The following is a 26,790-nucleotide window of genomic DNA, read 5'->3' on the forward strand; positions in this document are numbered from 1 at the left end:
AATCTGGGTCTTCACCAGGACCAGAGGCTATGTCTTCTGAGCTTTCAGACTCATGCAGGAGCCCATCTTCAGGAAACTTCTTGAAAGCTCGGGAGACAAAACCTCTGATCCTAGTGAAGACCCAGATTGGATCCTGCAACATTATCCTGGGACACATATATTTGCCTTCATTCATTCGTTTAGTGACTGTTTGACATTACCCTGGCACTGAAAAAAATGATTTACAACTGGTCCTCACACAACAACTGCAGCATCCCTATGGTGATGTGATCAAAATTCAGGGGCTTGGCAACTAGGATGTATTTACAACAGTTGTGGTGTCCCGGGGTCATGTGATTGACATTTGTGACTTTCCCAGCCAGTTTCTGACAAGCAAAGTCAATGGGGGAAGCTGGATTCACTTAACAACCACATGATTGACTTAACTGCAGCAATTTACTTAGCAACCATGGCAAAAAGGTTGTAAAATGGGGTGCGACTCACTTAACCACCATGCTTAGCAATGGAAGGTCTGGGCCTCGATTGCAGTCAAAAATTGAGGACTATCTGAATGTTGTTATGTAATATATTTATTTTTATTCCACTTTTATTATTTATTATTAAATGTCTTAACTGAAGATACATTTCAGCTTTTGAATGATTTTTTTTCAGGTTGGAGAGCCTTCCTTCTTTGAAAAATAATATTTAATACTGAAATATGGACAAGTAAGCTTTATTCCTTTTTCTTGAAAGTAGAACTAAGTTCTGTGTTCCTTTTAAAACTTAGGTCAGTCAACTAAATTATCTCCCCACTCCCATATAATAAAATTATAAAATGTAATACAATTTGGACTTCATTGAACATTAAGAATTAAAAAGAGCCCAAGTACTTTTGTCATTGTTACTGCTTTTATACATTTTTCTAATTGTTCACTTTGTGTTCATGAGTTCCATTACATAGTGTTAGCAGCAGAGATACTGATGTCCAGATTTTTCTATCCATTTAGCACTGGGAAAACCAATGGAAAATAAAACTCCTAGATGTAGCAAAATGAGTTGGTTTAAAGGGTAGGGCACACTCAGAGAATTACTTCTTGCCAGTGTGAATAAAACTGTAATCATAATCTTGCAAATTCAATTAAAAATAAAAATTTCACATAAATTTTATGCTTCCTCCTTGTTTGGAGCAGATTTGTCTTCCTATGTAAACTAAAAATATATCCTAAAATGTCAACAGAAATATATACATTTATTATTAAGTCTTACTTGAGCTGTAGCAGGTAGGTTACATCTCTGTTTTGGTAAATTCTGCTGTGATATTTGCAATGCGGAAGACTCCAGGATAGGCTTTGTTATTGTGGCTGTATGATATATTTATAGTAAAATCATTATTAAATGACAATATTTCACGCTTTTACATACATCTACATCCCTTACATAGCCAGCTATACAGCAAATAGACCACATTGCTCAAGCAATCTGATTGAATCATCCCTAACTTCATTCCCCCTCCTTGGTCCTGCCTGTATTTTTTTTAAAAAAATATCTTGTGTAGCAAAATGCATTAAGGAAGTTATCACAGGATAATCCATGCCATTTGCTTTTAAAAATATATTTATGGTTTTATGCTGAACTGAGAATAAGGATGTACTTCTTATTGTTCACTGCTGGGTGAGAAGACATACAGTCACAACAGAACTGAAAGTGTGCAGTTAGAATGAAGTATTCTAAGCTACAGTAACTCTGTTCACATCCATCAATTCAATCCTGACCAGTTCAAATTGACTCACCTTCCATCTTTATGAGGTCAGTGAAATGAGAACCCAGATTGTTAGGGGCTGACATTTTTAAATCACCCAGAGAGTGCTGTAAAGCACCATGAAGCAGTATTACTATAATTCATTCATTAATAAATAATAAATAAATCATCAATTCATTCAATTTCTATAACTGTGTAACTTAACCAAGTGATTCTGGATTACTTAACATGGCCATTATTATTTATTTATTTATAAATTTATTTATTTATTAGATTTATTTGCCATCCATCTCACCTCAAGGCCTGAATTTAATAGACAGGGCCACTTTTGAAACCTTTGTCTCTAAAAAGCAGCTTCTGTATACCTATTACTTTAATGGTCCAGCAACTTGCATGGCCTTTTAAAAATAACAGATATTTTAAAATAGTACTTCTTTAAGGCCTGTTGGATAAGTAGCTTAAGGTTACTTTGTAAATCTCTAAGAACTAGCTTGAAGCCTTATTCATTATTTTGCTTTATTTATTTATAGCTTTGGATTCATTTATCTGCAAAGTTCTAAATAAATGTGAAAGCAAGGGTGGATTTTTGAATTTTCACCAATTGTTACAGAAGATAGAGTTAGAAAGAAAGACAGTTGTAATAATATCACAGGCAGGGCCTGAGTGTTTATTATCATATTTTTAGTTACAATAGAATAAAATATCTTCTTGTGTGTTTGGGGTCTTTTCATTTAACTTTCTTTTGGAGGGCGTTTGGGGTAAGATAAATTTAAAAAAACTGTAGTCCAAACTTTTGTAACATTGTTCAACTTAAAATATTTAAACCAAACGTTTTACATGGTATGACTATTCATTTTTCTACCACTATACTATCATAGCTTTACAATGCAAATAAGTTACCATTTATTGAAGCAACATTCTGAGGGATACTGTTCATCCAAATATTTCAATCTGTACTGTTGACTCGGTTCAAACCTCACCTCAACCCAATTTACTAGATGGCTTTATGGAAGCAATGTAGCTGAATATAGGTGATAGACAGGCAATCTAATCATAAGGGCCAAGTGATTATTACCAGGAGTAGATTTGATGTGACACTATGATGGTCAGTGGTAGTCAATGTTATATAAAATAATAACTTTAAAAATCCTCATGATCCCCATTATATTATATTAGTTTAATCTTTCAATTTTCTTTTATACAAATTATATTATAATCTTTATAATTTATCCTATACTGGGTCAAATAATACATTTCAGTTCTTCACTCCAAATTAGTATTTTGAGAAAAACCATAACTTACATGCCATTTCAGGCAAGGATGAAGGCAAAGATTTGTGTAAACCATGAGAAGACACAGAAAATATCTGGCTGTTGAGTATTGCTGTGTCTAATTGAAGTGATTTAAAATGCTGTTGAGGATTCAAATCTGAAACATTGTCCTTGAAAATAAAGCAAAAATATTTATATTATATTTTGCTAAGTACAAATGTAGACAGAAAAACTGTGAAAGAATGTACAAGGGAAGAAAGTATTAGCCACACACACTTTTGAATACAACATTTCTGTAATCTTTGAGAAGTGCATATGGAGCTCCAGATGTCCCGTGAACACAAACAAGAGTGACCCCAGAATTTATCCTCCCTTTGCATTGTAAATATTATATTGCAACATGCTTCTTCAAAATAAAAAAGATGTATACACTATGGGTATGTACCAAAATACACATAAGTCACTGCAAGATACAGTAGTCAAGCCCCAGATTGGTTGGCAAACCCAGGATGAAAGAACCACATGAATTTCAGAAAAGCATTTTTTTCACTTTTCAGGAATAAAAATATAATTTTGAAAACTGTAAATTCCTAGGCAGACCGATTAAGGCAGGGTCACTGTGCTTTAAAGCATTTCCTGCCCAAAGCTTAGAGTAGAGTTAGAGTTAAGATCTTCTCACACCCACTAACCACCTTCTGCACTTCCTTCCCACTGTCTTCCACAACAGTACTCCACCTGTATATTAACTAAATTATGTAGCACTCTAGCTGCAGTCAAAATGTAACTTCATTCATTGCTCTGATTTTTCTCTAGATAATGTAATACAAGAAAGGGAAGTTGTCCCTGCGGATTTAATTCCACTAGTCATTGTCAAGTATAGGCAGCAGCACTCATCTCCATTTGGAGGTCATGAGCTAGTGCTGTCAGAAGACTTTTTCCCAGTCATGTAGCCAGCATGATGTTGCGGAGCACTGTTTCCTCTCCACCAAAGCAGTACCTATTTATCTACTCGCATTTGCATGCTTTCTAACTGCTAGGTAGGCAAGAGCTAGGCAAAAACAGGTGCTCACCCCATCATGCAAGCGCTTTCCAGCCAACAAGCCTAGCATCTTAATCGCTGATTCATCCCACCACCCAATATAATACAATATAATTCAAAAACTATCTAAAATTTGAGTTAAAATCAAAAACATTTGGGCCAAAACATTGGAGAAAAATTTTGACTGCATGTGTGTGTACATAAATTCACATTAATCCAGTCCAAATACTTTATAACTGCTGATGAAAAAAAAATAGAAAAATGTAGGCATTCTATTATACCTTTAATACCGAAGAGATGATATCTGTAGATGCATCTTCTAAAGTCAGATTTTGCTGCCTTTCCACTCGAACATCTGCATAACTGATTGAACATTATAATTTTCCGTGGAGAATTATATCCATTCTATCATTTTCAAGCTCTAATGCATGTAATTAATTATTTATTACATGAAACCTGAATGTATTATGTAATTAAAACATGAAGTTTATCTAATTCAAACATGTATAATGGATTACATTTTATATCTACAATAAGGTTATCCATATATGCAAAATAAAAAGAAAATATTGTTTCTAATCATAGCATATACCTTCATAGGACTAGGCTTCAGACAAAGAACATATAACTAATAGATAAAATTTGATGATAAGGGTTGCTTTCTGCCGTCATTGGTCATATTTCTACAGCAAGCTGTTCCAAAATGTATTATATAAACTAGCTTCAAACAGTGTACAGTAAGATTTAACTTTGAGATTTTGATTGTGACGTTAACATGTCACTATGCTCAGTTCGTAATAAACATTAGAATTCCTATTTTTACTCCCTATTTTGAGCCAACCCAGGTGTTATTTTGAGTGTCACACCACACTCAATGCAATCAACAAGATTATCTTCATCTAGCTATTTTACCAGGACACTGAAAAGACACAATTTGTTACATTCCTAATAATCATTTCTCTGCCTATTCTCAGAACTTTAAAAGATTCTGATAAAATACTTTAAAATTTCATAGATTTAAGAAGTAGTCACTATACCACTTTTAACTTTTTCATTTCTACCACTACCATAGAGCAGCCAAATATCTTATTAAAGTTATTTATGATTTATTTTACAATTATTAAATAAAGAAACAGAAAATATTATAATGAATAATTTATTAAAATTAATTATTAAGTTTATTTATAATTCCTGAAGACTCAAAGTATTCACTGCAGATTTCCATAGTAGGAGTGTCAAACTGGCAGCCCACAGGCCGGATGTGTCATGCAAAGGCCACACCCACCCCAGCTCCGCGAATGGTGAAAATGTCACAATATGTCATGTGATGGCAACATGACGTGGCAAGTTTAACATCCGTGATTTAGAGAGAGAGAGACAGCCATTATTATATATTGAGTGGCCCTTAAGCTAGATCTTCACACTCTTCTGGTACAACAAGGACTCTCCTGATAGCACGTTACCGTATTTTTCAGAGTATAAGATGCACCAGAGTATAAGACGCACCTTAGTTTTTGGACTAAGGACAATAAGAAAAAAGCAGATTGGCGGGTGAATTGGCCTCCCGGAATACCCCCAATCTGCTGTTCCCAGAGGTGAATTTTAGCAACAGGTTTGTTGTTGTGAGCTCTGTGCCTTGCTTTTTTTTTCTGCCTCTGAAAGCCTCGGAAACAGAGCTTCAGAAAAAAAGCCTCTGAAACTTCTTTCAGAAGCTTTTTTTCTGAAGCTCTGTTTCGGAGGCTTTTTTTCTGAAGCTCTGTTTAGAGCTCTGTTTGGAGGCTTTTTTTCTGAAGCTTCATTTCTGAGGCTTTTTTCAGCCTCTGAAACCTCCGTTTGAGAGGCTGGGCTGGGCAACATTCAGAGTATAAGGCGCACCCAGGTTTTCACCCTCTTTTTTGGGGGGAAAAGGTGCGTCTTATACTCCAAAAAATACAGTAATTGATTTTCCATACCTCAATACTGTATGAGTGCACACAATGAATTCCGGTTTTGAGTTCCATTGGTGGTAGGTGATATAGTAATGCGTTTGTAGCCAAATCCATTGCTGTCCTTTGGTCAGAAATCGATAGCAGCAAGATTTCCCTTTGCCAAATTGCATCACTATTGGTGGATAGAAAGAAAATTGCAAAAATATTTCAAATATGTCAGTTAAAATTTATTCTGGGAGATTTATGAATTTCCCAGCACTCTCAAATTTCCCTAAGGATACAAGAATTCTCTTGCTAAAAATGAAATAATGCATAATATCTAAAAATTTAAAGTACATAAATTCATTTGATTACATGAAATTAATAACCATGTGCCATGGAAAATATATGGATTATCAAGTTGATAGGAACATTTTAAGTATGACGTGCTTATGGATTTCTATCTCCAGCATATTCCCCTATTGAATAAAAATCCTATATAACTTATACTATAATTTAATTGCATTATTAATGTGAAAAATGTACGAACTAGCTGAGTTTTATTGCTATATTATAATTTATATTATATATTTGTTATTATTGTGCTATTATTTTATATTTCCTTTTGCTTTGCGAATGTAAGCAAAATTTGATAATGTGGCAGCAGTAAAAGGAAAACTGCTTGCATGCTGATGTCTGTGATTTATTAAATGAGAAGGAATTGGGCCTTTAGTTTCCTTTCTAACAGAGGAGAATGAAACACAAATCTAACCTGTCAAACTGAAAGATTTTAAACTGAATTTTGCATGGATAGATAGACCAATTGGCTTAAGCCTGATTTGTAGATTTAGGATTAATATTACAAGGAATGGACCATGTTCACTTTTACAAATTAGCTTTTCCACATTTGAGGTTTTGCTAATTAGTAATTGCCGAGTGCTTTATCTGTACTATTTTATGCCTATCACTTCTGAGATTTAATAAAATGAATGAAGAATAAAGTGTAGCCAAAATTAACTCACATTGTTTTGTTTGTTTGTTTGTTTTATTGGATTTATATACCGCCCTACTCCCGAAGGACTCAGGGCGGTGAACAGCCACAGAATAAAACACATAAATACAAAAATTTAAAATAGAATAAAAACGAATTAAATAATTTGGCTGAGACAAATTTAAAATACCCAATAATTTAAAAACAAATTAAAATTTACATTTAAAAGGGGAAAAGATTTAGGCCAGGCCAGCTTGATGAAATAAGAAAGTCTTGAGCGCACGACGGAAGGTACGCAGATCCGGGATCCTCCATATCTCCGGGGGGAGCTCGCTCCAGATCATAGGTGCCCCCACAGAGAAGGCTCTCCCCCTAGAGCCACCAGTTGACATTGTTTGGCCGACGGCACCTGGAGGAGCCCCTCTCTATGGGAGCGTACTGGCCGGTGGGAGGCTATTGGTGGTAGCAGGCGGTCCCATAGATAACCAGGTCCTAAGCCATGGAGCGCTCTAAAGGTGATAACCAAAACCTTGAAGCGCACCCAGAAGACCACCGGGACCCAGTGCAGCTCGTGCAGGAGGTGTTTCATGGGAACGCCATGTCGCTCCCATAACCACCCGCGCGGCCACACTCTGCGCCAGTTGGAGCCTCCAAGTGCTCCTCAAGGGGAGCCCCATGTAGAGAGTGTTACAATAGTCCAGACGGGAGGTGACAAGGGCATGAGTGACTGTGCGTAGGGAGTCCCGATCTAGAAAGGGATGCAATTGGCAGATCAGGCGAACCTGATGAAAAATCCTCCCGGTCACAGCCGTCAAGTGCTCTTCTAAAGACAGCCGTGAATCCAGGAGGACGCCCAAGTTGCGAGCCCTTTCCATGGGGGCCAATGATTCGCCCCCAACAGTCAGCGATCGCACCAGCTGACTATATCGGGATGTCGGAAACCACAGCCACTCAGTCTTGGATGGGTTGAGCCTGAGCCTGTTTCTCCCCATCCAGATCCATACGGCCTCCATTATCTCAAACACTTGTTTTAAATACCATAATTACTTTTTCAACAATAGTCCTTAAATTCCAAATTACAGATATTTAATATCTGCATAATTTTGTAAATGTTATATAAAGTTTCATAGAATACAGGTTTACATTGATATCAGTTCACCACCTGGTTTTCATTTTTAATACAACACAGGGCAGCACCTGTCTCCTTGGATTCTCATGCCCACAGGAAAGCAATACTCACAGTGTTCATGGCATCGTGCCAAGAGCTGTAAGTCATCTATATGATAGTAATCATAGCCAGAAGTTCCCAGCACTTCAAAAGGCAAATATCCTATAATTGGTGGGGCTCTGTATTAAGATAAATAATTTTGTTTGAGTATTGCAAATATGAAGAACAGCATTTGAGATTTGTGGTCCAACAGAGAAAATTCCAACATACAGAAGCACAACTGACACAAAAAGACAGGTGTGTTACTACCAGAAGACAGGAAGAATATATACAAATATCTTTCAAAAATCTTACCAAATCTTTTTTAAGTATTGGAATAAGGAAACAAAGCAGAGGAGTTAAAAGCAAAATCAGTGGAAAAAAGTTAACTAATTTATGACTGGGAGCAATAAAAGCTACAAGACTGTTGTCAAACAAAAACAACTAAATTCCAGGTTGAATTTTTTTTAAAAAAATACAATGATAAGGAAAAAATAATGTAAGTAGTTTTAGGCAACACTACTGCAATAGCTTGGGGAAAGTACTGATAGAATTTGATAGCCATGTCTTAAAGTCTTTTAAAGGAAGATCCTTTCTAATTAAGAATAAAGGAAGAATATCATATACCCTGTCTATATAATTTGATATCACAAATTGAAAGACAAGGAAACATGTGGTAGGGGTTTTTTTTGTTATGGTTGTTGATTTAACAACCGAACATTAAGAGTGTAGGTAACAATCTCATAGACAATTTTTAGACTACTATATTCTGAAGGACAGACATAACTTATTAGAAACAGGATGCATAATGGTTCCATTATTAAGACTATGCAGTATTTATCTACCTGGATCAAAACTGAATGTTATAATTTATCAAAATTAAAGTGAGAGCTAATTTTTTTTACCTGCCTTCCTCTGGCAAATCTTTTGCATCATTTTCTGCCTACCCAGTTGGCAACCTTATAAATGTTAAAAATAAATAAAAGAATACAATTTTGGAGGGTGCCCAATTCTAAAGAGCAGCTTTTAAAAGATAGGCTACTTATATGAGTAAGCTTAGGTGGCGAATACTTGATCCCATGTTTCTCCTAATTACATTACCTTTGAAAATTCAATTCAATGTGATTTCTTTGTTTATTTAAGAAAATATACCCTTATGAATATAGAATTATATTGTTTTTAAAACTTTCTTGATTCTAGTTTTTGCATGAACTTTAGGAATACAATATATAATCTATATTGTGCATATTGTCTGACTAAAAGTCCAATGCAACCACGTTGGTTTATTTTCTTACAATATATATTCCACTTTATATCAACACATACAAATAGCTCATTCAATATACATCATATACTTCCAAAACTACATAAATTAATTAATGTTGACTAACAAATGTTTGATTTAATGATGATTTTAATAACATATGCCATTATGCAATTATTTATAGAAAAAACAAAGCACTATTTTATAAAACTTAATTCATGTCAACAACAATAATCAGGGGAGGGGGCATTATTTATACTAACCTGTGATCCAGAAATAAAAATTTCCATTCCAAACTGTGTCTTGAAGTGAATTCCTCTAAAGATTCTTCAACTATGCACATTTCCTACATTAGAATTAAATTCTGTTAATTGATGAAAAATATGTTTATTTGGGGAGATTATTATGATGCTTTATGATTTCTGAAAAGAAGATTAAATGTTATGAGTCAATGTTATATGTTAGATATTGCTGGGAATAAAGACTCAAGAGCTGGGAATAAAGACTCAATGGAAGAAATTCCATTGTGAAGCAGAAGGTATTCTAGGTTTGCATTTTGGTTACAGCCAGTGGTGGGATTCAACTAATCTAACAACCGATTCTCTGCCCTAATGATTTCTTCCAACAACCAGTTTGCGAAATTGCTCAGAAAGTTAACAACCGGTTCTCCTGAAGTGATGCGAACTGGCTGAAACCCACTACTGGTTACAGCATGCCAGATATGCTTAACTGAAGCACTTACATCCCCGCACACAACCTAGCAGACACTGTAGAAGATAAATGCTGACACAATCCCTTTTCTTTTACGGTATACAACTTAACTCAGCTAAAATTAAAAGTTCAGTTGTGACTGAATGCATGAAAAATGCCTTACTATACATTATGACCAAGTAAAGATTATTTTCCAATAGGAATCATTCCTTAATAATTAGATCCTGTGCTTTGGCCTAATTAATGTGTTGAATTAAAAAAACTAAAAAAAAAATTTTTTTGCAGACTTGACTAATTTCTGGTTTTGCCTAAACATGCAAAAAATATTGGACAAAAGACTTAATTAATTGCAGTGACATATGTAAGAAGAAACTAATTTCCAAGAGAAAAGTCTAAAACAATGTTCACAATTTGATTGGAAATAGTATCTGAAGATAATAACTTGATTTACTTTTAACACTTTCCCTATTTATACTTATTTCCATTCAGGAGCATATATATCAGCCTTTCCCTGGTTTGGTTTTCTGTAGGGAGGTTGGTACTACAACTTCCAGAATTCCTAGCCAGTAACATTAACATAACTTTTAAAATGTTGCTACATCTTTCAGGCTGCTTTAATGAAAGGAAGAAGTGCTGAGCTAATTCTCTCATTAGAAATTCTATAATATTAATTATTTCTTCTCAATCATTTCCAAGGCAATCCTAGATATCAGTAGGACCACTGTTATTGGTAAGATTCTAAGACAGACAAACTTGCCTTTAAAAACTGAGGGGTGGCCAGCCGAACAGTAGCAACAAAGCAGATTTGCTTTCCTTGTGGTGTTCTGTAACCCTTAGGAACAGCGTCTTCAGAGCTGTGACAGTCAGATAGAGGCACTGGATAAGAAAATTAGAAGGCAAAGAGTTATGCCTTTCTGGAAAATTATAACAATAATTACATGAAGGCAAGCAGTTCAGAGGTTCAAATCCCTAGTGCCGCGTAATGGGGTGAGCTCCCGTTACTTGTCCCAGCTTCTGCCAACCTAGCAGTTTGAAAGCACATAAAAAATGCAAGTAGAAAAATAGGGACCACCTCTGGTGGGAAGGTAATAGTGTTCCGTGCACCTTTGGCATTTAGTCATGCCGGCCACATGACCATGGAGATGTCTTCAGACAGCGCTGGCTCTTCGGCTTTGAAATGGAGATGAGCACCGCCCCCTAGAGTTGGGAACGACTAGCACATATGTGTGAAGGGAACCTTTACCTTTACCTTATTATATCTGTGGCCCTCTTACTTGGGGTTTTTCAATTACTATATGTTTATTGGGCACTATATCATTGATGTAAAGAAAGGAGAAAAGATATAGCATGGAGATATTTACTTCTCTCATAAAATGGGAATGGAAGATAAAGATTTCTTATAGAAAGATGCCAGTAATTTTAAAACGGCAAATTGTGCATTCTAGATCAGAAGACAGAGAACATATGATTCTTAAGAAGAAAAAAAATGGAAGAAAAGAAAAACATTGAATAAAAAATATATAGGATAGCTAGACTTTGCTGTGAATGCTCACTTTTGTTGCTGTCAGAAAATGAATTTTTACTGAGCTGCTAATTAAATTATACAAATATAACAGATTCAAAAAAAAATGAATACAACAAAAGTGCTCCCCAAACAAGATGAATTAATGTGTTATTCTAAGAAATTGCTAGTTTTTCTTGCATTTAAAATAATATGGCTAAAAGAATGTTAGATGTCTGAAGCAGATGAAAGAAGATGTCCTTGAGGAAGATGAAAGCAGATGTCCTTGAGGAACCACATATGGACAACATGTAGAAAATACTTTTTGATTAAAGATCATGTGGCCAATGGACTGTTTTGATCTGCAGGATGAGTTCCAGTCATAAACATATGCATTTTGAATTAATTCCTATAAAGCTCAATATTTTTTGCTTCCTTAGCAAAGTGTTAGGAATTTCAGTCTGAACTATGAAAAGCTAATTGCATATTAGAAAACATTCTTTGTTGTGCCAGTAATGTTAATGCTGACCTCTGAAAGATTTTTAATCCAAGCACTGAATGTCAGCAAGTCATTTTTTTAAATACCTTTTAAGTATTTTTAAATATTTTAAAATAGCTTCTTTTTAGAATTATATTTCCCCATGTAAATGTGGTCATAATTTCTTCCTATAGAACTGAAAAGTTCTTACCATGATTGTAAGATAGAAAACTCCCTACAAATTTTATGTATTCATATGTTGGAAAATCCTTTGGATTCAGACTTCCTCGCAGAAGATGGCAGTAAAATTCTAAATCCTCATTACCTGAAATTTAAATAAAATACAAGGCATTAGTAAAATAATCATTATTTGTTAATTATACAGTTTCTTATGAATTATATAATTACACAAAAGGAAAACTCCCAATGAATTCAGTGATGCACAAGATTCATATCTCAAAGTTTTGATGAAGCTTTGCCTGAATCTAGGTTGTTCAGAACTATAAATAGATATTTCTCATGCATACTTAAATCAAGGATTGAGATTAACACTTTTCCCTATTCAGTACCATTCTATGAAATAAATCACACAGACTTAAAGATAATGAAAAGCAATGGAATGTAAAAGGCATTTTCCTTTTCTTTGTAATGTCTCAGATTCAAAAATAATAAAAATAAAATTTAAAATCTACACTTGTTATTGTGAAAGCTTTATCTATTTCCCATATAATCTTTTTCTTCTAATATTTTGTTTCAAAAATCATTTGTACTAAAGAAACATAAATTTTGAGACTTTATGAACAGTCATATTAAAGGAATTCAATATGTAATCATAAAATATTTTATGAACATGTCTAATTTCTGATGACAATATGAACTTTTCTTCACTAAGACTATAATTAATATAGCTGAAATCAATTCCATTTTAAGATATAATAATTGTGCTAAATTGTATAGGTGAATGTTGCCTATCTATAATTTGAAAATTAAAAGTGTACTTTTAAATGGCTAATCAACTCCTTCATTTATTGTCTTATTTAATTTTGCATCACAATATTTTAAACCAACTTAAAAAGTTATTTAGAAACTTTTTTAAATCACTCACATTTTAGATAATCCGATGAAACAGTATCCATTAGAAGCATATGAGAGGATAATATTTTATAAATATCTGAATGTTCTTGTTCAGGGAGGAATTTTAACAAATTTTGATCCATGACTTCAGACTGTAAAATGACAAAACTGTATTAAAACAAAAATAGAAAATAGGCATCTCCATTCTTTGCAATCATTTTGAAAGTATTAAAAATTTAATTTTTACATCAGATCTGCTTGTATGCCTATTATTTTATCCTATATATAGGCAGTAACCAACAGGGATAATTTGATTTCATGATCAAGGTGATTGTCTCCCTAAATTTCAGAAATGATGAAACTTTTTTGAATCTGGTTAATATTGACAGCAGACTTCCAAGTTCATCTCTTATTCTTGAATAAGAACATTTGTTTGTATCCAATCTTCTCACATCTCACCTGTTCTCCAAAAATCCTTAAAAACTCCAGAAAGCTCCATTATCACTCTGGGATATAATTCATCTGTGCCTGGAAACTTGAAGTAGCATCTCCTTACTTATTCTGGGCTGTAAGTTCCTTCTTACTTTTACTTTTCCTGTATAGAAAAGTAATGGGAGAAGGCACAGCCAAAAGGGAGATAATTGATATATCTTATTTAACACATTGGCACACCAAGTCTTCTTTTGTTTTTCACTGCATTGAATCAAAGTCAAAGAAGTCTGTTTTTGTTAGGTTGCCTCAGGATTTTTCTGTCATTTTGGACTTTAGCTTTCCTGAGACAAGTCTAACAAGTCTGGGCAACTCTACTGTATTTATTCTTGCACTATTTTTCATTTTATACTCTTTTATCTCTTGATTTCCTGTGTAATCATATTTCCGGTTTCTCATCCACTTGGAATAGTCTGTGTTTTTAGTAATTTAATTGTCAGAATTTCTGATCTCAGCTTCTCTTCTTCATCTCATTTTTTACTCCTAGTATAGACTGTTTAGTTTTTCCAAATCCTTGCATACATACTCTGTATGCTGTACGCTGTCACATTCCTTTCTAACAACAACTCTATAATGTTGCCTCTTTTCAATGGGCTTCCAAATTTGGATTGCAAAATTCTACATAGTCATAAGAGGACAGCAAAGAGATTTACCGGTGATCAGAATTATGGCATTCTGATGCAAGCTCCATCTCTTTTACATGAATCATGATGCCACACACACATAAAGGGCAAATTCCTGTCCAAGATTTCATTTACTAGTTTTTCTTAAATTGGTCAAAGATAAATTTCATGATGGCACTTAACAGTATTTATGGCTTTTTAAAGAGTTTTTTGAGAGTGTTAGTGCAAGGTAAGTAAGATACAAAATGAATGTATTTGAACCACTCACGGGCAAGTGTCCGAGAAGAGGTGTGATGCTATCAGAAACATACACGATGCTTCCATCAGTGGTGACTGCTATAACAAACCCATCCAGTGCCTATAAGGGAAAAAGTATGGTAATTCTCTAAAAGAGGTAGTAAAATGATGCTTGTATTGCTATTGAGAAATGCAAACAACAAGTTATAGAAGACTCTGAATATGGCATAGAAGTCAGATATGTGAATTCCAAAGACTATGAAGAAGAAAAGATTTTGGTCAGATTTTATGAAATGATCAAAAATACATGCAAACTATATGCGGCCTGTACACAATTTATATCCAAACCTGGATTATAAACTGCTTACTCCTTCAAGCTAAAATGTGAGTGCTTTGGAGCATTTATTTATTCCTACTTGCCCCAAAAGGTTTATATAACACATATGTATCCTATACATAGCCAATATGGTCATGTAAAATTGTCAATTATGACAATTATGTCATAATTGACAAATAGTCAATTATGACTACATTGTAACAGAAATTTCCTTCCCAGTTGCTACATGTAGGAGGACTACATGTAATTTATATTTTGTTTTCTCTTCTTGTCAATCTTTTATATAATTACTTGGCATGCATGGCTTTTTAGTTATTTTTCTTTTATAGAGATCCATCAACAATTGTAGTTACAGATTGAAATACCCATCTTATAGAATACCATCAGATTTCTTCAATTAAATATTTCAAAACTGGAAATATTCCAGACATGCTGATCAATTCACAAGCCACCACTGATAACTCTGTTGAAGTCAACATATCTGAAGGGGACAACTTCTTTAGACAACCATTCATATTCAAAGTTTTGTAAAAATTGCAGTTTTCACCTCCAACATCAGTTGAGTGAATTCTTCATTGCTGAGAAAAGAGGGCTTCCATTCCTGATGAATATCACCAAGTTCTGTCTGCGCTGAAAATTCTAAACAAATTAAAATATCTTATTATAAATCTACTAATGACTAGGTCACAGCACAACTGCTATAAGATTTTTTAAACAAATTTATCTTGACTTCTATAAGGGATCTACAAAGGTAAGGATTTTGTGTTCAATTGCAGAATGATTAATTTGCAGAATGCATCTTCTCTTTAAAGTTCACCGCCCTGAGTCCTTCGGGAGTAGGGCGGTATAGAAATTCAATAAAATAAAATAAATAAATAAAGTGCTCCTTAGTTTCCATAATATACAATTTTAACTTTTAACATACAAAGTCTCCTTTTTTCTTTACTTGCTCTTAAAGGAGGAAATCACACAGAGTAATCTTTATTCTCTTCATCACCCTTTCAAACTTGAAGTTTGTTATAGTGACAAAAACTTTCTTAAATTAAATTCTGGATGTTTATTAATACCTGTCACACATGGCGTAATATTCTAGGACATTGCTTTGCATTTCAATTGTTTGATTTTGATTATTTGATCTTGATCCTGTTATAATTGTTGTGCATACTGCATATCTTTATACACATTAAATATATAACATAGGTAAATACATATATTTTGAAAGACACATGGAAAAACTATTATCTTCCAAAGAACTATATCTTCCAAAGAACTAACTCTATCTATCTATCTATCTATCTATCTATCTATCTATCTATCTATCTATCTATCTATCTATCTATCTACAGCTGTATCTTTCCAAAGAAAGTCAATATTTCCACTTACATATTATTTGTTTTTAAAAACATACTGTCTCCTATCATTTGTGAAGGATCCCTGGAATGTAATTACTGTAAATGTAAAATAATTGTAATTAATAATTCATATTTTGGCTTTATAGCAAAGCCATGTATTTCCAAGATGATGACTACACACAGCATGTTTTGCACTCATCAGATTCCTTGCACATGCTGATATTTTCATTAATTAAGTATAATTAGTTTAACTAACTGGGAGATTACTATATGGGACTATCAAACTTCCACTCCTACTGCCACTGTTATTTTCATTAATGTCTCTGGCCTTCACCAAGTGTCAAAGGTATTTTCAGAATCTTTTTTAAAAAGTGAAGTATTGCAGGCAAGGAAAAAAATACATGTTGGCGAAGTACATTATGAGTGCATTTTGCTTGCTTTTCTCTTTGTGTACAAATATTTTAGTTTTAGTTTAGTTTAGTTTTAGTTGTTTTGTTTTGCCTATTTGACAAATTGTGGTATAAATTTTAAGTTTATGTTAAAGATCTACAATTAATTTTTATCTGCTCAAAAAAAGCCTAATAAATAGGATCAGACTGCAGACAACTTTGTTCTAGACATATGGAAAACAGCATACTGTTATAGCTAAAAGTTTTGATTTATATGCAAAGGTACACAAGATTTTTTTCCCCCTATGTTTGTACTGTGCTTAGTTATAAGCACATAATACATAAAATAATCAACTATTATTAATATGGCATGTGTGTTGAGATGGCATGCTGGTTACATGTACAAGTAATTCTCAACTTACAACCTTTCATTTAACACTTGTTTGACAGCACTAAAAAAAAGGTGAATTACGACTGAATTGTACTTGTGCTTATGATGCTGCAGCACCCTTGCGGTCTTGTGATCAAAATTTGGTATTTGGCAACCAGCATATATGTAGCATCACATTACTGCCATTTCCCCATTTCCCAGAGGGTCTTCTGACAAGCAAAGTCAATAGGGGAACTAGATTTGATTAACAACCATGTGATCCATTTAATGACCATGGCAAAAAGGTAGTAAAATTGGATGCGATTTATAACTGCATCATTGAGCAACAGACATTGCAGTCAAAATTATAGTTGTAAGTTGAAGAATACGTAAATGTGGAATAGATATCACCAAGTTGCCTTATAGAATTGGAAGCTAGAGGAAAAAATAGTGGATTCAAAAGAGTGTCTGATGTTCTAGGCTTCCAATTTTAAATCTACCTTTCCAATAAGTCTTCTAGGAAATAATGGTTCTGTTATTTGCAGTAACAATTAAGGCTGTCATTTCATGAGACTAGCTATGACTCTCTCAAAATTCCCACGATTCATATCTGCTTAAATTCTTATTTCTGGTAAATTGGCTAAACAGGACTTTGTTAAAATGTTCTCAAATAATTTAAATTCTTAAATAATTTAAATAATAGAACAATTGTAAAATATTTAAAATTTGACCCATCTTAATTTTTAGATACCCTGATGTTAACGAAGAATTTCAAAGCACAGCAGTTAGAAACTAAAAGATCTCAAACTAATTTCAAAGGGAAATAGTTTCAGTTTCAGTTAGCTTTATTGATTAGCTATAGGCCATATCAAAGCACAAGATGCAAAACATATCACCAATAAAATCTTATACAAACAATTTAAAATAAAAGTAGGGTAAAATACAATAGTTATAGGATAAGATACACTATAATTTGATACATAAATATATAAAATAGAGTAAAATGACATAAAATTATATTTCGTTGTCACCCTTACAATCTACCCCAATCAGTCCCACGTATGCAGATCTCAATCGAACCATTTTGTTTAAGTACTGTGATGTGTTAAATGTTATTTTCAGGTTCTGGCTGCACATAAAGTAAGTTGTTTTGATATGGGTCATTTGTTTGGTATATGGACCAAGGTACCTGTCTCTCATCCCCTTATACAAGTAACAGTCAAATAGGATGTGAGCCAGATCTTCTACCTCTGCCACTCCGCAAATGCAGATACGCTCATTGTAGGGTATAGAATGGAATCTCCCATATCTGACCATTGTGTCAAGCTGTTTGAATCTCGCTCGCATAAATATCTCCCTAAGATGTTTTGGCAGTTGTAACTTCAAATAGCTGTCTACTTGAAAAGTACATTTGTATTTGTATTTCAAAGGGAAATAGTTGTTTTCAGCTAAATAACAACCTGTTGCAGTAAATTATTTGCATTCAACTCTTAATTACAAAGCAATGGATATTAAGACAACTCAGTAGAGTAATTCTTCATTTTAAAGATAACACAAGAATTACCATTATGTTTCTGGAGAAAGCCAATGACTTTTTCAAGAACTGTCGTTTTGTCCATTTTACGTGTGTTTCCAGGAAGCATTGAGCTGAGCTCCTTAATGAGAACATTGAACTGGTCACGTCTCTTCTTTTCAGACTTATTACGTGAAGCCCTATGAACATAATTAAATTTTTAGTAGACATGGAATCACTCGTTTATTTATTACTGTGATCTGTTCTTAAGAAAATTAATTCTTTACATTAGAATGAAATAAACTAAAAGACAACAAAGTGCTAAAAGAACTGCTTTGGCTGAAAGTATACCCTAGTGTTGTAAATTCAAATTCCTAAAGCTAACATATGAAGGAAAGAATCCTGCATTTCTTACATACCCATGTTCAATGCAAAAATGTAAAAAAAGAATGGCACAAAACAATTATGGAGATTCTACTGCTTTTTTTGTACTGTACCAAGTTTTTTTTGCTTCTTGCTGTTTTTCTTCTTTAAAAACCTATGTTAAACATACAAATACATTTCCCAAAAAACTGGCTACTTACCTCTTTGCCCTGTCTTTCTCATCCTCATCCATCAGATTGTCTGAACAGCGTTTTCTGTTGAAAGAATTAAAAATAATTTTAATATGTAACTTCACTAGATTTCTTTTATGCTTATATTTCAAACAAAATAAATGTGCCATAACTTAATTCATTGTGACACTATATTTAAGTCAGTAGCTCTAGGAATCATCAATCAGTCCTTGTATTTTCTTGTTTTAGTCACAATACAGCCTTTTCTGAACAATAATTTCCATCCATCCATGGTTATGGAAGGATGCCCCAGAAATATCTTGATGCATATAGAATGTAACTTTTTCCCAGAGTTCCAATACAAAGGCTACTTGCAAAATAGCATTACAGAAGTGAAAACATGCAGTATGAGACCCTCGGAAGGAATCAACTCCTGCATATTCAACATAAAATGCAAGTCCCTACAATGTTTTTGGCAATATTTTGGAAGTGAGTTGCCATTGCCTTCTTTCTACAAATCAGAGAGAGTTACTGGCTTTAAATTACGCAGTTAGCTTCAAGTTTAAGGTAAGACCAGAACTCATGCTCTTCCATTTTCCATCCCAGTGCCCTCAACTTCTACACCAAACTGGCTCTCCTATTGTCTCCAATTAAGATACCACAAAAACATTAATATAAGTATAATTGTTTATTGGGATACTATGTTGTTTTCAGATAGATGTAAACCAGCAAATACATAAGATCTTACAATATCTAATAATTAACAATTTAGCTATTCATAAATGGCAATTGGGGATTTGTCAACAATGCTAAAAAAAACCCCAAAGCACTCATTCATAATGCAGCAAGTCAGCTTCAAAATTTTCCTGGGCTCTTGCTCACATCCAAACTGACCATGTCATCAGAGATTCACAAAATGATTTCACTATTGCCATCCCAACAATCCAATATATATCTACAGGTATATATAAGTATCCTCGACTTACAATAGTTCATTTAGTGACCATTCAAAGTTACATCATCACTATAAAAAGTGACTCATGACTGTTTTTCACACTTACTACTATTGTAGCATTCCCATGGTCATGTGACCAAAATCTGGATGCTTGGCAACTGACTTATATTTATAACGGTTGCAGTGTCCTGGGATGATATTTTACAACCTTCTGACGAGCAAAATCAATGGGGAAGCCAGATTCACTTAACAGCCATGTTATAACTTAACACCTGCAGTGATTCACTTAAGAGATGTGGCAAGAAAGATCTTAAAATGGGCAAAATTCACTTAACAACTGTCTCACTTAGCAACATGAATTTTGGACTCAGTTGTGGTCATAAATTGAGGATTACCTGTATTTTCAACAATCCAAACCAAATATAGTTATGATGACATTTCTTTCTATCTAAGCTAGCATATATATCAACTTATTTCTGCATCATCTGTTAGAATTAATTTCAGCCACTGTGTATTTTAGTAACACATTTCTTTCTTGTCTTAACAACTTGTTTATCCCAACCTTTGGGATATATAGTATACTGCAATCCACATGAACAAACGTTTCTGTATTACCTCTTACATCCCTAAGATGTTGTTCATGTGGCATAGAAATATTACTTAACTAAGCAAAAAACCCATGTTTATATTTTCCACTGAAATATTTTGAAATATTTGATTGTGATTGAAATATCAATATTTTGAAATATTAAATGGCAATTATTAGTCTCTGAATATTAGTTAGTAGTAAATAAAGTAATTTATAATGTAATGCTTTCACAGTCGATGATACCAATATATGGCTTGGACAAACAAGCAGATATTCTCATAAAAATCCTGTTTGTTTTTATCTTTTTGCCAATGGCATTGAAACTCTTTCAAGAAAGAAGTAATTAACTAGCCTTTTGATTAAAATCAAGTATAGTAACCTACCAAATTTGAGTCTTTGTTGACTGATTCAAATATTAGATCTCTTTAGTTCAGGAAAGACTTGCCTGTTTTATATTACCGTACTTCATTTCCAATTTTGTATCAAAAATACAGCTTGCTGCTTTCCTCAAGGGCATCTACTTCTGTAACTGTATATTTAATAAAACTGTATATATTTGTTAGTTGCAGATGTAAAAATTCTATATGTTAAAACATTCTCTAATACAAAGGATTAAAATATAAATAAAGCTGTGAAGTCAGTTTTGTGGAAAATGGAATAGTTTTCTTATCTTCTAATTAAGCTTTTACCAAAAAGAGAGTAGCAAACATTGTAGACTAATATGAATAAAGATATCCATCTGTACATCTCAAAGTATGCCTATCCCTATCCAGCAATGCCAAACAACCTTCTGAACACAAGAAAAAAAGTAGGTCAGTTGGGCAACACTGTTCTTGTGATACAATTGTAATGGTTGTTTTGCAGTCAACACTTCCTGAGTTCATTGCAGCAATGAAGACTCTATGAAGATTGTCTTAGATGATATAAAGGCTTTCATTAACATGTGGTACAGGTTTAGCTTTTAGACTAACACAAAAACAAGAGTAGCAGCATGTGAAAAGGTTAAGAGAAGGGTATAAAGCTTGATGAAACGTCATCCACAAAATTGCTTGCTCATTTTATTCATTTCCAAATAGCTATAGGAATACATACAGAGCTGTGATTGAGATGTTTGATAAACAAGCAAACAAAGAAACAAGCACCTAATTTCACATGTGTTGCAGTACATGGACATTCAGGAACCTGCTAGATCCAATATATATAACATTTTCCTCTTTAATTTTCATAATTAAAGTCTTCAAGTTATGACCACAGTTGGGACAAGGCTTGCTGATCAGCAATGCTGATCAGCAATTCAGTTGCACCTCCTTTTATGACCTTTTTTGCTGCAATAATTTATTCTTATTTAAGGGAGATGGGCAGTTTAGAAAAATGAAAAATAAACAAATAAACAAACAAATACATAAATATTTCACACCAAAGAACTTCCAGTGAAAGTGTTTTTCACTGATACATTCCTACTACATCTTTCCTGGCAGACATAGCCAGAGAAATGATGATTTAGAAACACTGACCCAAAGACATTGGGTAACTTAATAAAATACGTCTTTCTGAATGATTGAGTTAAACTGTTCTGTCTATCCAGAATCCAGACATCACAATTTGGTGGCAAGCCACAGTAGTATCAGTAGAGGCAGGATAACTCATGGATAGGTGGACAGCAGACAGAGGGGAGGCATCTCTTATTTTACTGGTAAGGCATCAGTGTTCTTCAGAACAATTGTCCAACAATTGTTTGTTTTCACAGTTTTAATCGTCATTTGCTACATCCTTAAATCATATTATATCAGGAAATGTTGAATTCAGTTTATCCTTCCACCCAGCAACAAATATATCTCAGTATATTGTCAACAAGCACAACCTCTTTCCAACTTGTCTTCTCATTATTATTTTAAGATATACACCATCCTGTAGCACAGGAGGTGAGAAATTAAAAATTATTATACTTTATTGCATTTGAAATAATTCCAGTATTTTCTCTGGTAAAGTTTCAAAATTACTATATCAAAAAAAAATTCTTAAAATTCAACTTAAAAGTAATGCTTGATTCTTCATGACATAAATTAGGTAGATAACTATAACATACATGAGTTAAGTTCTAAGCATTGACATCATGCAGGATCTTTATGTTCATTTAGTTTTCTATAAGATAAAATTAGAAAATCTATTATTTCCATGAGTCTTCATCTATCCATGTAGTTTTCACATGTAGAGCAGGTTTAAGATACTCAATTATTATAAAAACAATAAATCTAAAATTAAATGATTTTAAATAAAATACAGAGCTCCCCCCCAAAAAATATTAAAAACAAACAAAAGAGAAGAGATGGAATAAACACAGAAACTACAGCAATAGGGATAGATAAAATATATTACAATATGAGATCAGACAGAAATATTAAAATCAAAGCCGGCCATGAAGAAAATATTATGCAGGTTAATCCACGACAGAATATTTGACAAGACATGCAATGTTAATTCTTCTGATGCATTTTGAATAAAAGATGCTTTGCATGCATAGTCAATCTCATAAGCAATATAGTTTGTGATTTCCAGGCATGATCTAATAGTTCAGAAATACATTCTTTCCACATAGCAATAAGATGGTAACATCTAGTTGACACTGAAAAGGTTAAATAGGGTCAGATCAAATTATGACTTGAATCTGAAATAGTCATAAATCCCAGGACTATAGATTAGGTTGGAAATTTTTTTAAAAAAACATCATAGTAAAAGGTAACCAACAACCACTTCCAGATTGTAATCAACAAGACTGCTTGATCTGTGTGTTTTTTCTCTGGAATGAGAAAAAGAATAGACCTTGCTTTATTCTACAGAATATCTTTTTGGGTATGTGAAAAAACTGTCCTTAGAGAAGATTTTGAAAAAGTGCTTTAAAACATGTTTCTTAAATTATAGAGAGTTTTGTGAAGAGATACAGAAATTATGATAAAAATAAAATGTTTAGACAGATTATACATATTATAGACCAAACTAAACTAAACTACACAGAATGCAGATGTTGTGCAGTCTAAAAAAGGAAAGAGGTTTGTTTTTAAACATTTTTATTTTTAAATTGGAGAGGAGCTCTTTCTGCACTATAGCAGCAAAATTTCGACTCTTTGCTCAATACTTAGGATGATGCTATACTGCTATTTCTACATTAAAAAAGATACCAGAGGAATATTTCAAAACCTTATTGTAGTGAAACTCCTGAATGCATCAAACTAAAATTTGGCATGCTATATATGTACTACAAATGGTATACCATCCCTACTACTTTCATCCCACTTTGTCAAAAATGAATCAGCTGCAGGTCTAGAGATGTTCATAGGAGTGTCAACGGTAATGGCAAGTATGCCCAAGCAATCAAAGCATTAATCCCTTTATGACTAAAAAGGGATATAGCTTCAATCATGTAGTGGACATGTCAGACCAGTTATGTTTGATAGAACTGACTGCTCCTCTGGATGCCCTGAGATAATTTTTTTTTTGTTCCATTATACCAGAGGTAAGTTGCCCCCGGTTTGGACCTGTTCTATAGAACCAGCAAAACCAGACAGAGGCTCCACCCACCGATCCCGACGTCATCACAATGCTTCTGCGCATGTGCAGAAGAGCGCGCGTGCGCACAAGCAAAGCACAAGCGCACACGGCCCCGTTGAGAACTGGTAGTAAAGGTAAGTAGAACCCACCCTTGCATTATACCCTGTGGACAAATACCCTATTTTCTTTGAACTCTTTATCAAAGCAGCTCACTTTGAATCAGTTTGCCCTCAGATGTTAAAATGCAATGGAGGAGATGTCAACATATGAGATATAGCAGAAGGTAGTCTCTGTTTACAAGAACCTCTAATACCAGGAGATGAATTCACATCAGCACTCTATTACCAAGACAGCTGACACACCTTGGGGGGCAGGGGAAAACAGGTCAGAGGCGAGGCGCGAATTGAGTGAAGTCAGAGTTGGTTGGAACCCTGACACCAGCCTTCTGCTGGGTCTTCAATTCCATATCTACAACACAATATATTTGCCTGATAAATCTGTCTCTTACAAATCTTGTACTAAAGGTGGAGATGCTGGCTCACAGGTATCCTCATTAATCCAACAAATTTATCTATTCATGTGACACATGAATTCATACATTTGGGAAACAATTACAGTCTTAAATCATATAAAATTTTATGAATTTTATTTATAAAATAAAATTCCTGTATAAAATCCCAAGGCTGTTTTTAATATCAAGTATTCCTGCATACTCATCAATATCATAACCAAATTTTGTTCAGAAATTACACATTTTATGACTTGGTATCCCTCATTATCTCCCTGGTTGCCAAGTTTCTATTATTTTTTTGTATTGGATATTATTAGTGAACCATACTGACTGAATGCCTAATTCTTTTCTTCCCACTTATTTTATATTTCCTTTTGATAACTTTTCCATCTAAAGACTTTAACCACATATATTCAAAAACACTATGGATAAAAGTGAAAACTTTTTAAAGATCAAGTTGTTTTAAAAATAGGGTATATTTTTAATTAATTAATTTAATTAATCGTTCCGTTTCAGGATAAAGAATGTTACGCCAAGTCAGAATAAGAGTGAGAAACAGCGGGCAAAAGAAACTTGGAAGGATAGAAAAGAAAATATAGTTAAATCTAATTTACTCCAACACCGTTCATTATGCTTCCCCATACCTTTCTATCGTTGTAAATTATCCTTGCTTCTCCCACATCTGAACATCATTTCATACATTATCTTTTGAGGATATTATCAGTTCCATTCAACCATATCTTCATTTTCCTCCCAAACCATTTAAATCATTTTGGTTTCTCACCACAATGGTTATTGTCACTGAGATTTAAGAAAGCCACTTTACTGATAGCAATAGCACTTAGATTTATATACCGATTTACAGCCCTTTCTAAGTGGTTTAGAGAGTCAGCATATTGCCCCCAACAATCTGAATCCTCATTTTACCAATCTCAGAAGGATGAGAGGCTGAATCAACCTTGAGCCTGGTGAGATTTGAACTGTCAAATTGCAGTCAGGAGAAGTAACCTAACCACTGCGCCACCACAGCTCTAAAGCAACCTGCTCTTCACTTGGGTCTACAACAGCGGTTCTCAACCTGGGGGTCGCGACCCCTTTGGGGGTCGAACGGCCATTTCACAGGGGTTGCCAAAGCCCTCTCTCGCCCCCCCCCACGCCTTCACTCACTCTCACTCTCTGCTCTGTTGGATTGCCGGCCGTTCGCTTACCCCGCCCACTCCCAATCTATTGCTGCCTCCTGAGTCCCAGCTGATGGCTAGAGGAAAAAAAACTGTTTAAATTCTTGCCGCGGGGCTTCAAAGGGCCGCCCTATAGCCAGTGGTGGGATTCTGCCGGTTCTAGGGGGTTCGGCTGAACCCTTTGTTAAATTGCTGGCTTACCCCGCCCCTCCGCACCACTGTTTATTGCCAATAAATATTGCCAATAAATAGTGGTGGGCGAGGGGCGGGCGAGCCAGCAATTTAACAAATGGTTCAGTGTTTTTTTGTAATTTTATTGGCCCACGGAGCTTCAGCATAGGCTAATTAGCCCTTGATTAGATCGGCTCCCGACTCTCAGCTGATTTGCTCTCAGCTGTTTTGCTCAGGGCTCTGCTGCTTGCTGGAGCAGATTTTTCCCCCCTAGCTAAGCTGAAAAATGAAACTGAAAGTAAAGCAGGCTGTTGGCTTTGCTGTTGCTGCAACGTTGGAAAATTAGGCAGGCAGATTTCTTTTCTTTTTCCTCACCAAAAAAGGTAGGTGCAAACAATGGGAAATTTAGGGAAAAAGAGGAGAGTTCAAGATTTTAAAACACAAAAGAAAAATAGCTCTATTTAACTAGGGAATTATAATAATTGAGATACTATTAATTGTATATTGTGTTGAAAGCAGAAATGGTTAAGTTGTGGTTTGGAGGAATATATGGGGGAAATTATTTGGTTTATTATTATTGGTAAATATAATTAATTGATTTGTAAGAAATTAGATTGCATGGAAATAATTGGAATATTCATGTTCATATTGATTAATATACAAAAAAGGTAGTTATATAACTAATTGATTTATATTAAAATGTTGAATTAAACAACTGTAATATTACATAATTAACCAATGTGAGGATGGATATAAAAATAGATGACAATGGGAAGGGGTATAATATAGAATAGA

The 26,790-nt window shown here is 34.1% G+C and overlaps 1 protein-coding gene across 1 annotated transcript in view; it reads right to left on the reverse strand.

Moving 5' to 3' along the window:
- NPAS2 (neuronal PAS domain protein 2) overlaps positions 1-19,129 on the reverse strand; it is a 30,022-nt gene extending 10,893 nt beyond the window's left edge. The window contains exons 1-13 of the mRNA XM_070942890.1: positions 19,076-19,129; positions 18,543-18,691; positions 15,415-15,506; positions 14,562-14,651; positions 13,213-13,333; positions 12,319-12,432; positions 10,886-11,004; positions 9,681-9,763; positions 8,187-8,293; positions 6,001-6,148; positions 4,330-4,411; positions 3,041-3,179; positions 1,246-1,340 (exon numbers count right to left, since the gene is read on the reverse strand). Of these exons, the coding sequence (XP_070798991.1) occupies positions 1,246-1,340; positions 3,041-3,179; positions 4,330-4,411; positions 6,001-6,148; positions 8,187-8,293; positions 9,681-9,763; positions 10,886-11,004; positions 12,319-12,432; positions 13,213-13,333; positions 14,562-14,651; positions 15,415-15,506; positions 18,543-18,691; positions 19,076-19,107 (1,371 nt within the window). The 5' untranslated portion in view covers positions 19,108-19,129. The remainder of the gene's footprint in view (positions 1-1,245; positions 1,341-3,040; positions 3,180-4,329; positions 4,412-6,000; positions 6,149-8,186; positions 8,294-9,680; positions 9,764-10,885; positions 11,005-12,318; positions 12,433-13,212; positions 13,334-14,561; positions 14,652-15,414; positions 15,507-18,542; positions 18,692-19,075) is intronic.
- Between the last annotated feature and the right edge of the window lie 7,661 nt (positions 19,130-26,790).

Source organism: Pituophis catenifer, unplaced genomic scaffold (genome assembly GCF_029215685.1).
Source record: "Pituophis catenifer annectens isolate HBS135680 unplaced genomic scaffold, rPitCat1.0.hap2 SCAF_4, whole genome shotgun sequence".
Classification (NCBI taxonomy): Eukaryota; Metazoa; Chordata; class Lepidosauria; order Squamata; family Colubridae; genus Pituophis; species Pituophis catenifer.